The sequence below is a fragment of the Schistocerca nitens genome, chromosome 10 (genome assembly GCF_023898315.1).
Source record: "Schistocerca nitens isolate TAMUIC-IGC-003100 chromosome 10, iqSchNite1.1, whole genome shotgun sequence".
NCBI classification, from domain to species: Eukaryota; Metazoa; Arthropoda; class Insecta; order Orthoptera; family Acrididae; genus Schistocerca; species Schistocerca nitens.
This window is the reverse complement of record NC_064623.1, coordinates 110703165-110718402: the sequence shown is the minus strand read 5'-3', so window position 1 is coordinate 110718402 and position 15238 is coordinate 110703165. Positions and strand designations below refer to the sequence as shown.

Genomic DNA, 15238 nt, shown 5'->3' with positions numbered 1-15238 from the left:
TGGTAAAACAATTGAAGTTTTGCATTGGGGCAGAGATGAAAAACACACCAGCAAAATAATAGTAACATATCAGTGGCTGCACTTATTTTGTAAATATAAATTTAATTCATGTTCCGGCAACTCCAGACTTATCGCTCCATTCCTTAAACTGATGACAACTTACATCCTCACTCACAATTATCTCTCGACTGAGAGGAAGATACACAGAAAAAGATGTAATGGTCAGAGGTAATAGTGCGCCACCCTCACAGGCCATCTTGTTTATGCCCCCCTCCCCATAGAAGAAGCCTTCTTAGTCATCAAAGTTCCTAAAAACCCTCATCTGGTTCAGGTTGATCATTGACACCAATACTATTTGGACCTCAAAGCCTGACAATGTTGTTGTTTCTTCACAGCCGGGACATCTTTTGTGCTACCTGTCTTATCTTATCATCTTTAGCTTAATATGCCATTTTCTCAGACATCTATCTTCACCTCTCAATAGATCCTGACAAAACTCCATCCACATCAAAACCACCAACTGCTAATGATGTATCTACTTTGATAACTGCCATACCTCAAAAAGAGTCCCCTGTCCCATCCTGAATTATGCGTGTGAGATTTTGCAAGGTAAATAGATGAATTGCCCAGGCCATATCCTCATATATTGCCAACACTCCAACCACTCTTTCTAAGAAACGGTTGGTTGGTTGGTTTGGGGAAGGAGACCAGACAGCGAGGTCATCGGTCTCTTCTAAGAAACCCTTCACCCCGCCCCCCTCCCCTTATTTCCCAGTATCACCTCAGATCTCAGACTGCAAAAGCTGAACCATTTCTTCTACATCGGCATCAGTTACCTTCCATCATGTGCTGGAAAGGAGACTACCCCCTTGTAATCCTTCCTGCTTCTCCCAAAGAGATACTTGCAGCTCACCCAATATATAAAAAAAGGCTGATTTGTGTGCTGCTCCAGCTTCCACCTCCTTTACACTTTGGCGACATGAGAAATATCCAGGTGCATCAGCTTTGTTGTGCATCTGCCAAGAACATACTTTCCAGCCCTGTCTGTGGTATCAGAGGGGATGCAGTTGTGTCACATACCAACTCCATTGTAATGTCTGAGCAGATTTTATTTGGAAATGACCACCTATTTGTCATTCACATGGACTAATGACTACCATTAAATGATGACCATTATTCGGTTGACCGCTCACTCGCACGGTATTGAACACAACATGAGTAACTTCAATGCCAAGTTCACGACTCTTGCCATGTGAATCACGCCACAGAAACACTAACTTCCTTTAAGCTGTATAGCTGGGAACTGTATATGTATGTGTGTGTGTGTCAAGGGGGGGGGGGGGGAAGGAGGGGGATACAGAGGGGGAAGTATGTAACATGGAATCAAATATCATACCTGTGTCAGAGAAAGGGTAGCGCAGGTATGTGTCTGTGTGGCTAGCAGCTGGGAACTGGTCTTCGAGGTCTTCAAGGGTCCGCAGCTGGCGGCGCAAGTTTTCAACAGGCGAACAGCTTCTGCCACCATCACCATTGATCTCCCCATCAATGTCGACGTCAATAGAGTGTGCTATATTGTTGTTGTTGTTGGCAGCATTATTGTTAGTTGTTCGCGCTGTCGGGGTGCTGTGGTGTCGACTGAACAGCTGTCGCCGCCGCCGAGTGCTGTTATTGTTGGTGTTGGAGTTGGTGTTGTTGCCAGCTGTATTGTTGATGTTGTTGTTGTTGCTGCTCCCATTGGTGCCTCCTTTATTGATGTCATTTATGTTGTGTGCATCTCTCGCCTCACCTGCAAACATAGAAGCAGTATGGAGAGATTAAACAATTTTATAATATATTTAAGCTCTATCAGTCACTCTGCAAAGTGAAACAAGTCATGCTATTTGTTTTTGTATCAGTATTATAAAATAGCCCTCACATTACACTGGGAAACAATGGTTTGTAGAAGCTTGAAAGCATAAAGTATGACAAGGTAATGTAACAAAGCAAAGCAAGCATGTATCTCATCCACATATCATTTGTAATTTGCTTCAGCCTGTATAAAAAGGCATAAAACTGTAGTAATAATGTAACAAAACAGCCAAACTTTAACTAATATCTTAACAAAGCTCTTTTGTCTATAAGTATGTTTATTATCAACATAATAATGCCATTAATATGTAGCAATGTCACTGTCGTGAGCAGGAATTGGCAATGCAGGCTAACAAAGGTCACCTTCATATACTTCAGTCACTCTACAACAAAATTCAGAGACTGTACTTTGACATATGTACTATCTGCTTAATATTAGTTGTACAAGAATATGTAGTTGTGACACATGAAAATTTATTTTTGTATAAAGATGGTTATCATATGCAGCAAGCAAAATCGTAGATGTCTGAGCCTTTCAAATAAAACATTATTGTTTGGAGTAGTCATTTTCTGTTATTGTTATGACTGTGTAACTTTAAGAATTTCATCTCCATCTGAGTAGTGATTGCTACATTTATACTTGTGAAACTATATGGATACTGTTTTGCATCAAATTGAACAAACAGTATTCATAGCTTTCATATTCAACGCTTATTCTCCAGAAACTGAGAATGACCGTACGAATATGCTACATATTATATTGGTAGCATATGAGCTCCAAAAGCTTCTAGAGTAGGGCAAGAAAGGTTTTTATTAAATGAAGGGCCAAGTGAAGTGAAGCAGGGATTGGCACACTGGACCAAAAAGGGATTGGCACACTGGACCAAAATTTTGAGGAAGAGAGATTCAAATAAAAATACAGCTATCAGGTTTCATGTTTTTTTACCATTTCCCTAAAGTACTTCAAGTGAATGCTTCCTTCAGAAAGACCCACCAAGTTGATTGATTGATAGTGTATCAGCGTCAGATGACACTTTCTGTACACAACCATCCAGATTGCTGTCTCCCTTAGTGTGTACATTCTTGAGGTGTGAGTTTTTCAAGGGCAAAGGTTACAACTTCCAATTTCCACCAGTCTCATCAGAATTGGGGAACAGAATTCCACAGTCATCCAAAATACCTCACCAGACCTACCTACTGCAGTTGTCAGAGGAAGAATCTACTATGTGGATATCCAGCATATGACAGTAGAGAATGGCTTTGAGGATGGTGCGAAAACTTGAACTTCCCTCTTTGACGCAATGTACGTATGCTAAAGAAAATAACGCTTATTTAAATCATTCACTACTTTGTAATTACTTCCTGCTGCTGTAATTTCTTTACCGACTGACTTCACTACAAAAAGGTGTACATTATTATAGTATTAAAATCTTAAATTCATCGACAAATAACATCAAAGGTCTATGCAATAACAGTGCATTATTTAAAAATAAAATTAAAAAAATGTATTTACTTGATAATTTTTGTATTCCTTATATGATTTTGTAACAGAGATGTGTAAACCCCCACTTTTTTTTTACCTACACACACACACACACACACACACACACACACACACACACACACATATACAGCTAAATTGTGTCAGCTGATACATAACGCTCTATTGCTCTAGTTTGAAAAAGGATTTGTCCAAAAGCTAGCAAGCTTTCAGTTTTGTTTATGTGCCTGTTGACAACTCAATGCCTCCACAGAACCTTTGCTTCTAAATTATTTCCATTCTGCCATAACTTTCCAGTTCTATATTTTGATTATTTATTTGCCATTCATTGTTGTAAAACACTTGATAATCCTTGTATTATATGTTTTCTGATGTCGTTTCCTTATGCTTCTGATTTCATTCTTGTTATTTTAGTTAGGAACAAGACTTCTGGTCAGGTGACTACAGGGTTATAAATACAAAATCAAATAGGGGTAATGCAGGAGTAGGTTTAATAATGAATAGGAAAATAGGAACGCGGGTAAGCTACTACAAACAGCATAGTGAACGCATTATTGTGGCCAAGATAGATACGAAGCCCACACCTACTACAGTAGTACAAGTTTATATGCCAACTAGCTCTGCAGATGACGAAGAAATTGAAGAAATGTATCATGAAATAAAAGAAATTATTCAGATAGTGAAGGGAGACGAAAATTTAATAGTCATGGGTGACTGGAATTCGAGTGTAGGAAAAGGGAGAGAAGGAAACGTAGTAGGTGAATATGGATTGGGGCTACGAAATGAAAGAGGAAGCCGCCTGGTAGAATTTTGCACCGAGCACAACTTAATCATAGCTAACACTTGGTTTAAGAATCATGATAGAAGGTTGTATACATGGAAGAACCCTGGAGATACTAAAAGGTTTCAGATAGATTATATAATGGTAAGACAGAGATTTAGGAACCAGGTTTTAAATTGTAAGACATTTCCAGGGGCAGATGTGGACTCTGACCACAATCTATTGGTTATGACCTGTAGATTAAAACTGAAGAAACTGCAAAAAGGTGGGAATTTAAGGAGATGGGACCTGGATAAACTGAAAGAACCAGAGGTTGTACAGAGTTTCAGGGAGAGCATAAGGGAACAATTGACAGGAATGGGGGAAAGAAATACAGTAGAAGAAGAATGGGTAGCTTTGAGGGATGAAGTAGTGAAGGCAACAGAGGGTCAAGTAGGTAAAAAGACGAGGGCTAGTAGAAATCCTTGGGTAACAGAAGAAATATTGAATTTAATTGATGAAAGGAGAAAATATAAAAATGCAGTAAATGAAGCAGGCAAAAAGGAATACAAACGTCTCAAAAATGAGATCGACAGGAAGTGCAAAATGGCTAAGCAGGGATGGCTAGAGGACAAATGTAAGGATGTAGAGGCCTATCTCACTAGGGGTAAGATAGATACTGCCTACAGGAAAATTAAAGAGACCTTTCGAGATAAGAGAACCACTTGTATGAACATCAAGAGCTCAGATGGAAACCCAGTTCTAAGCAAAGAAGGGAAAGCAGAAAGGTGGAAGGAGTATATAGAGGGTCTATACAAGGGCGATGTACTTGAGGACAATATTATGGAAATGGAAGAGGATGTAGATGAAGATGAAATGGGAGATACGATGCTGCGTGAAGAGTTTGACAGAGCACTGAAAGACCTGAGTCGAAACAAGGCCCCCGGAGTAGACAACATTCCATTGGAAATACTGACGGCCTTGGGAGAGCCAGTCCTGACAAAACTCTACCATCTGGTGAGCAAGATGTATGAAACAGGCGAAATACCCTCAGACTTCAAGAAGAATATAATAATTCCAATCCCAAAGAAAGCAGGTGTTGGCAGATGTGAGAATTACCGAACAATCAGTTTAATGAGCCACAGCTGCAAAATACTAACACGAATTCTTTACAGACAAATGGAAAAACTAGTAGAAGCCGACCTCGGGGAAGATCAGTTTGGATTCCGTAGAAATACTGGAACACGTGAGGCAATACTGACCTTACGACTTATCTTAGAAGAAAGATTAAGGAAAGGCAAACCTACATTTCTAGCATTAGTAGAATTAGAGAAAGTTTTTGACAATGTTGACTGGAATACTCTCTTTCAAATTCTAAAGGTGGCAGGGGTAAAATACAGGGAGCGAAAGGCTATTTACAATTTGTACAGAAACCAGATGGCAGTTATATGAGTCGAGGGACATGAAAGGGTAGCAGTGGTTGGGAAGGAAGTAAGACAGGGTTGTAGCCTCTCCCCGATGTTATTCAATCTGTATATTGAGCAAGCAGTAAAGGAAGCAAAAGAAAAATTCGGAGTAGGTATTAAAATCCATGGAGAAGAAATAAAAACTTTGAGGTTTGCCGATGACATTGTAATTCTGTCAGAGACAGAAAAGGACTTGGAAGAGCAGTTGAACGGAATGGATGGTGTCTTGAAGGGAGGATATAAGATGAACATCAACAAAAGCAAAACAAGGATAATGGAATGTAGTCGAATTAAGTCGGGTGATGTTGAGGGTATTAGATTAGGAAATGAGACACTTAAAGTAGTAAAGGAGTTTTGCTATTTGGGGAGCAAAATAACTGATGATGGTCGAAGTAGAGAGGATATAAAATGTAGACTGGCAATGGCAAGGAAAGCGTTTCTGAAGAAGAGAAATTTGTTAACATCGAGTATAGATTTAAGTGTCAGGAAGTCATTTCTGAAAGTATTTGTATGGAGTGTAGCCATGTATGGAAGTGAAACATGGACGGTAAATAGTTTGGACAAGAAGAGAATAGAAGCTTTCGAAATGTGGTGCTACAGAAGAATGCTGACGATTAGATGGGTAGATCACATAACTAATGAGGAGGTACTGAATAGGATTGGGGAGAAGAGGAGTTTGTGGCACAACTTGACCAGAAGAAGGGATCAGTTGGTAGGACATGTTCTGAGGCATCAAGGGATCACCAATTTAGTATTGGAGGGCAGCGTGGAGGGTAAAAATCGTAGGGGGAGACCAAGAGATGAATACACTAAGCAGATTCAGAAGGATGTAGGTTGCAGTAGGTACTGGGAGATGAAGAAGCTTGCACAGGATAGAGTAGCATGGAGAGCTGCATCAAACCAGTCTCAGGACTGAAGACCACAACAACAACAACAATTTTAGTTAGTTACTTTGTCTGCGTCTATTTTTTTTTCTTTTCTTTTTTAAAAATTGGCTGTACTTTCCCTGACAGCCCTTGTCATATTTCCTATATTATTTGTTTTTATATATTTCTTTTTGAGTCATAGATCTTAATGTCTAAAACAATGTAAAAGGACTGATGGAATATGTGCATAAATAAATAAAAACATAAAGAGGGAGAACTGTAATGATGTACTTAAAAAATTAATTTTATTCAAATGAAGGAAATAGTGGTTCATACAGTTGTGGAATTTGTTTAAGTGGAAATATTGTGTAGGGACTACTTTTGAACAAAACTTCAATTGGAAGCATGGGCATTCAAAGCACTGTTTAGCCATCCATAATTATGTTTTCCATGGTCTCCCTTATCTGCCTAAGGCAGACACCACAGTAATTTTCTTGAAAGAAACATAGCCAGTTAACTTGTGCAATCTGATCTTGTGCTCAATCTCTAATGACTTTTTATCGGTGGGATGCTAAAACTTGATTTTCCTTCTTTCAATAATTATGTCATTATTTGTCATGCATACCCCTACATGCTACACATTTCTGTATGCATTTCAGAATAATGATTTTTTTTTTTTTTTTTTGCATTGCTTAAGGAAATTATTTTGTGGAAGTATCACACTCTCATGGATATTTCACATTGCAATGGAGTAAAAGCTTCTATTTGCTCATGTCTTTGAAACTGGTGGATCCTCAATGGCATAGAAAACCCCAGTCCAGAACTCATGATTGAAATTACATTCCTGAGTATGTGGTATGGCCCACTTTCTGAGAGCAAAGTGGTGAATGAACAGCATTCTTACCTTACAGCATTCTACATCTACATGTACACCAATACTCTGCAAACCACCATGAAGTGTGTGACAGAGATGCTTCCCATTTAACCAGTCATTAAGGTTTTATATCATTCCATTCAAATTTGGAGCACAGGAAAATTGACTGTTTAAATGGCTCTGTGGGTGTTGCAATTACTCTAATTTTGTCGTCATGGGAAATGTAGGGGGCTGTAGTACATTCCTAAATTCCTCACTTAAACCTGGTTTTTGAATTTTTGTATGTAACTTTTGAGTATCTGCCAGTTCAGTTTCTTCATAATCTCAGAAACACACTCCTATGGATCAAACAAACCTGTGGCCATTTATGCTGCCCTTTTCTGCATACACTGAATGTCTGATGTTTATACTATTTAGTACGGGTCTGACATACCTGAGAAATACTGTGGGATGGATCACGCAAGTGTTTTGTAAGTAATGTCCTTTATAGACTGACTGCATTTTTCTAGTTTCCCATCAGTGAACTGAAGTATGTTATCTACCTTATCTACGACTGAGCTTATGTGATCATTCCACTTCATATCCCTACAAATTGTTACACTCAGGTATTTGTATGAGTTGAGCATTTCCAACAGTTACTTGGTGATATTGTAATCATAAGACATAACATTTTTCTTCATTTTGTGAAGAGCACAGTTTTCCAAACATTTCAAGGAAGTTGCCCATCTTTGCACTAATTTGAAATCATATCAAAATCTGACTGAATATCTGCACAGCATTTTTCAGATAGTACTTCATAGATAAATGCATTACATGTGGGAAGTCTGAGATTACCATTAATATTGTTTGCCAAGTCATTGATATGCCAATGACCTTGCCACATTGGTAAAATTGGTTCCCATCTGATCACTGAAGTTATGCACTGTTGAGCTTGGCTAACACTTGTCGTGCACTGTTGGCAGGGGGGGGGGGGTGCATTCAGCCGTTATGAGGCCAGTTGAGAAGCTACTTGACTGAGAAGTAGTCAAGAAGTAGTGGCTCTGGTCATGAAAACTGACAATGGCTGGGAGAGCAGTGTGCTGCCCACATGCCCCTCCATATCCGCATCCAGTGACACCTATTGGCTGAGGATGACACAGGAGTCAATCAATACTGGTGGACATTTGAGAACCATTTGGATGAAGTTCAGTTTTAGGTCATTAATGTACAACAAGAACAGAATGGGTCCCAACACAATTCGCTTGGGCACACCAAATATTCATTCTACATCGTCGATGAATTCCCATCTGAGATTACATGCCGCATGCTTTCTATCAAGAAATCCTCGATCCACTCACAAATTTTATTAGGTAACCCATACAATTGTACTTTCAATAATAAGCATAGTTGTGGCACTGAGTCAATTTTTTTCCGAAAGTCAAGAAATATTGCATCTACCGACTGCCTCGGTGCATGACTTTCAGGATGTCAAGTGAGAAAAGTGTAAGTCGGGTTTCACATGACTTATGTTTTTGGAATCCTTGCTCCTTGGCATAGGAGGAGGTCATTCTGTTTAAGATACCTCACTTCATTTGAGCTCATAATTTGTTCTAAATCCTACAACACTGGGAGGCATATGTCCACTGGGTACTCTATTCACAAGAAATGAGACACTAAAAATAGTAGATGAGATCTGATCTTTGGGCCGCAAAATAATTTACAGTTGCTGAAGTAGAGGATATAAAATGCAGACTAGGTATAGCACCAAAAGCATTTCTGAAAAAGGAGGAATTTGTTAACATCTAATATAAATTTAAGTGTTAGGAAGTCTTTTCTGAATATATTTGTCTGGAGTGTAGTCTTGTATGGATATGAAATGTGGATGATAAGCAGTTCACAGAAGAAGAGAACAGAAGCTTTTGAAATACGATTCTAGAGAAGAATTCTGAAGATTAGAGCAAATGAGCAATGAAAAGGCACTGAGTCGAACTACGGAAAAAGAAATTTATGATGCAACTTGACAAAAGAAGGGATCAGTTGGCAGGACACATCAAAACTCATTGAGTATCAACAGTTTGATATTGGAGGGAAGTGTAGGGGGCAAAAATCATAAAGGGAGACCAAGGACATGTGGGTCGCAAGAGCTATGCAGAGGTAAAGAGGCTTGCACAGAATAGATTACCTTGGAGAGCTGCATCAATCCAGACTTCACACTTAAGGCCACATCAAGAACAACAACAACAATGAAATGGAAAAGTATCAATAATGAGTTACATTTTAATTAATGTTTTCTTGGAGCATACATTTCATTACTACTAACCATCTTGCAAATGCAGGATTTGCATTTTTCTGACACTGGAATTGGTCCTCTTCCTGTGTTCTCATCATTGCACTCCTAGGCCCAGAACAGTATAGACTATCCCTTCCCTACCTCATCACTGATGACAGACAGGATTGTGTGTATAATAATCACCTGTGCAGAGAGCTCCAGGTCACTGCTGTCAGGCTGGCTGGTATCCCAGAATTTCACAACTTCCAATGGAAAGGATTTTGAACAGCAAAATATGGGAAACCACATTTCATTGAAAACACTGTTTCATTCATTGTCATCCTCAGAAACACAGTGTAAAGCTTGTCAAAATGGGAGGTACTTCACCCACTCTGTCATTATGTGTAACCACACTCCCCTCACTTCATCTTTCCTATCGCCATTTCTCCATTGGTGACCTACCTTTCATTCTGACAGGCATGATACCAGAGATACAGGAAGACATACTGTGATTCCAGAATAAATGTTTCAAGCTGCAGCAGAGTGTGTGCTGGCAGATTAGAAGTGTGTATTGGTCTGGAATTTTAACCAGGAACCTTCTACTCATGGGCAAATGCTCTAACTGTCTCAGATACGCAGCCACAATTCACAGCTTTACTTCTGCCATTGCATCTGTCCTGCTTTCCAAACTTTGCATAATCTCTTCTGCTTATCATGTTGGACTAGCACTGATGAAATGATAGCTCAGTTGGTAACAGGATTCTCCGCAAAAAGCAAGATACCAGGTTTGAGTCCCAGTCTGGCACACAATTTTAATCATTTATAAAGTTTTGAAACAGTGAACACTCTGCTGAAGAGTCAAAATTTCTTTTGCAAATAATCCCCCAGGTTGACTAAACCATGTCTCCACAATATCATTTCTTCCACAAGTGCTAGTGCTGCAAGATAGACAGTTTGTGCACCTTGCTAAGATTGGAAGGTGCAAGATGAGGTACTGGTATTAGGTGGTGAGTCACAGTTGGTAGCTCAGTGATAGAGCATTTGATCCAAAAGGCCACGTTCTGGGTTCAAGCCACTGTCTGGCACACAGTTGATTATATCAGTATTTTTTCCTCCCCTTGTTTCCTTTAATATTCTGTAACTGTAGCTTATATCTATATCTATATCCATGGGGAAATTTGGGAAAACAAAGTTCAGGCAGCAGAAACAAAACCTGTAAGGTCTGCCAACAACATTGTATTTCTGTCAGAAATGGAAAAGGACTTGTAAGATCAGTTACAGTGTTTATTATTTAAGTAACAAACAAGCCAAAAATATGCTTTAACATAGTTTATTTAATTCAAAGCATAATGGGGTTTGGATTTATTACAAATCCATCTTCTGATGGTTCTTAACTCTTTCCTTGCTATACTTCTGGGCCCATGTTTTGTACTCTGTACTGGGTTTGTGCAGTGTTGTATACTTCTATGTGATGAACTTTTTCTATGTTTGTATTTTACATTTTAAAATTAAAATTAACTCATCATAACACAAATATAGGATGAATTCATCACACCGAAAATATACAGCACTGCACCAAATCAGTAATGAGTACAAAATGAGCCCCCAGCAGGAAAGCAAGGAAAGATGCGAGAACCGTCTGAAGATGAGCTGAAATAAATGTGAAACTGGTAACGGTTTGAGTTTAATAATCTGGTTGCTGTTACATTATAGCCTTATAATTATATTACAGTCATGGTTCTCAACATGCCAACTTTTGATAAGACAGCTTGTAAGATCAGCTGAATGGAATGGACAGTATTTTGAAAAGAGGTTGTAAAATATTGTTAATGAAGTACAGTCAAGTTAAATCAGGTAATGCTGAGGGAACTAAAACTCATATACGAGTTTTGCTATTTGGCAAAAAGCAACTTACAATGACTGAAGTAGAGAGGATATAAAATTCAGTCTGGCAATAGGAAGAAAAGATTTTCTGAACAAGAATTTGTTCACATCAAATACAAATTTCAGTGTTTTCTGAATGTCTCTGTCCTTATAATGAAATGAATCATGGGTGATAAGTAGTACAAGCAAATAAGAGAGTAGAAACTTCCTAAATTAGGCTGCAGAAAGGTGAAGATTAGATGAGTAGGCCAGATAACCGATGAAGAGGTACTGTATCTTGTCAGGGTGGAAAGAGCTTTTGCACAGCTTGAATAAGAGGTAGGGCAGATTGGTAGGATACATCCTGAGGCAACAAGGAACAGTGAATTTATAAACGATGAAAGTATGGGCAGTAAAAATTACAGAGGGAGAGCAAGGCCTGAATGGTGTAATCACATTCAGATGGATGTAGGATGCAATGGTTGTGGAGAGATGAAGAGATTTGCACACAAGTGATAGTGTGGAGAGATGCATTAAACTGGCCTTTGAAATGAAGACTACAAGAAGACAACAGATTCAGGTGAGATCTTGCACTCTTTTCCTTCTTATACATCTCTATACTTTTCCCATTATTATTGTTTTTGTAGCTGTATTTTGTTCTCCTAAGCTCCAGATCACCTCAGGACTTGTTTTTGAATTTCTAGCTATCGGTTGGGTCACATCCGATTTGATTCTGAAGTCAGTGCCTCGAACAGAAAATCAATTGCCAGAATGGTGCTTTACTTTGGCGATCAACACAAATAGGACTATGCCAGGCAACGCTGCAGTCTTGAACACAGACTATCACCACGAGGTGCAGATCTGAAGGAGAGGGGGAGGGGGGTGCGGACACTTCTCATGGGGGCTCACGGCTCAAGTCACCACTTCCCCCCAAAACACATTGCAGTAGAAGTATGTACACTTTTACACATGAGGTGTGTGAGAAAACTAATGGGACTCACAACACTGTGAGCAATCTGGGCATGCTGTGTTGCTCTATCTGTGTAGACCTGTGTGTTCATCCCTTCCAGTTGCTCAGTTCGAGTTTCAGTTCCCTACAGTCATGATGTGATTTTTGAGAGCATCATCAGTGAAGTTGTACTTTTGTTGTGGGTTACAAAAATGGAACAGCAGAATTTAGAGCAACTTTATGCAATCAGTTTTGTGTTAAACTCATAGAATCCGTGAGTGTGACCTTTCAGTAGTTGAAATGGGCCTATGGGGACTTATCGAGACTGCAAGTTTCTCTCTGGCAGAAATCATTTTTGAAAGGCTGAGAATACATTGAAGATGAACCTCATTCAGGTAAACCTTCAACTTCGAAGACTTACTAAAATGTAAAATTTGCACATGCTCTTATGAGGTCAGACTGGTGTTTAACAATAAGATGATGAGTGATCTGTTAAACTTAAATACTTTCCTCATATATCAAATTTTGGCCGCATTTTTGCACCTGCAAAAGGTTTGTGCCAAAATGGTGCTGAAAAACCTCACAACAGAGCAGAAAGACAATTGAAAGAATGTGTGCATTGATCTTCTTGAGAGGACTGACAATGACCACGAATGGTTCAGTCATGTGATCACAGGTGATGAATCGTGGAGTTTTTTACTACGATCCTGTGGCAAAGCTAGAAAGCATGGAGGCACACTGAGATATCTCCTCGAATGTAAAAAGCTTCAATGAGCAAATCAAAAATCAAAACAATCCTGATTTGCTTTTTCAACAGTAGCGGTATCGTGAATAAAGAATTTGTTCCTCGGGGACAAACCGTCAACCAAATGTTTTACAAATATGTACTCAAAAGGCTCAGGAAAAGGGTGGATTGGGTGAGACTGGACATTGCAGAAGGGGATTCTGCAACAGGACAACACCCCATGTCACACAACCACTTCAATCACGGAATTTTTTACCTCAAAAAGCATTCCTGTTGTTCAACAGCCCCCCTGTTCACCTGCTCTGCATCCTTGTGACATTTTTCTTTTTCTGCAGTTGAAAAATGTGTTAAAAATGCATCAATTTGGGACTCTGGAGCACATTTAAAGAATGTGATCAGCATGTTGAAGACCCTACCAGTTGAAGACTTTCAGCACTGCTACCAAGACTGGAAACAACAACTCTGCTGGTGCATAGCTGCCAAAGGGAACTACTTTGAAGGGGACAATATTGTTGTTTGGGGGGAAAAAAAGATCAGTCTCATTACTTTTCTCACACACCTATTATATCAATTTCCAAATTTCATATCTAACATATGGAGAATAAATAACACAAACACACACACAAATTTCAAGCTTTTGCAACCCAAGGTTGCTTCATCAGGAAAGAGGGAAGGAGAGGGAAAGACAAAAGGATGTGGGTTTTAAGGGAGAGGGTAAGGAGTCATTTCAATCCTGGGAGTGGGAAGATTTCCCTTAAGGGGAAGAAAGGACAGGTATACACTTGCACACACACACACACACACACACACACATATCCATCCGCACATATACATACACAGGCAGACGTATGTAAATGCATTTACAGCTGGTTGTCTGTTATATGAGTTCTCATGGATTCACTAAAGCACATACAGTAAATACCCTCATAACTCCTTCCATATTCTTGCCCAGCTGAGCTAGTGCTCAGCCTCTAATAATCCATGAACAATGGAGTAACACAGTATTATGAAAAGGGTCATTGCTACTCACCACACAGAGGAAGTGTTGAGTTGCAGACAGCCACAATGAAAAGACTGCTTAACATTTAAGCTTTTGGACAAAAAAAGTATTTATTTGGAAATAGAAAACACACACACATACATATTCGCACCAGTGGCCAGAGACCATGGCCATGTGTGTGTGAGTTGTGCCTTTGTGAATGTATGCATGTTTCTATTTCCAAATGCTGAAAAGGTGAACAGTGTTTCCATTGTGGCTTCTGCAACTCAACACTTCCTCTATCTGGTGAGTGGCAATACATCCTTTACCTAATATTTTTCTAATAATCTTCACTATGATAAGATGTTGTAATCGAACTTTCCTCCCTTTCGTATCAATTGTTTGTTGCTCAACTGAGTGCTGACATAAACAAAATACTTACAAAATCAAAATTATTTAGTGTTTCTAATTTTCATTTATTATGAAATAAACCTGATCAGTCAACTGAGTAATTAAATATCAATGTAAAAGTTATAATGTCATTTGCAGAACAGTAATGAAGTGTAACATACACATGCAATCAATACACAGCAAACATAATTAATAATGTCACCTTGTGAACGTGTATTTTAAAAAAATAGATAAATAAATAAATAAATAAATAAAAAGGAGTGATTCCTGGAAATCTAGTTCAATTTTCTGAGATGATGTAGGATATTCGTGTACTATACATCAATCATCCACTGATGAGTAGTTTCCTTTCCTTATTTTTGTTTGTTGCTTCCATCCTTGAATCTTCATTATAAGGAATAAACAAATAAATAAGGAATAAGTGTGTTCATAACCCACATATCAGCACAAAAAACAGATGGGATGAGGGAGAAGTCATTTCATCCAGCTGGAATTTGCATGCTCTGCAACTCTGAATTGGATATACTTAGAACACTTGCGAATTTACAGTTAAATCATATTGGTAGTAATGAGATGAACATTTTGGTGATGTAGACAAATCAGTGTTCAGGATGACACCTTGAGTGTAAGACAGTTACAAACAGGGGCTATGCTTCCCATGCAATGAATACAGAGTATTGTATCTGTACCAGACATTATAACAAAGTGGCCCTGCCATCTCAGTGACA

The 15238-nt window shown here is 38.9% G+C and overlaps 1 protein-coding gene across 1 annotated transcript in view; it reads right to left on the bottom strand.

The window, feature by feature from the left end:
• Positions 1-15238, bottom strand: part of LOC126210459 (centrosomal protein of 164 kDa) — a 644242-nt gene that overhangs the window by 29587 nt on the left and 599417 nt on the right. The window contains exon 19 of the mRNA XM_049939692.1: positions 1397-1786. Within this exon, the coding sequence (XP_049795649.1) occupies positions 1397-1786 (390 nt within the window). The remainder of the gene's footprint in view (positions 1-1396; positions 1787-15238) is intronic.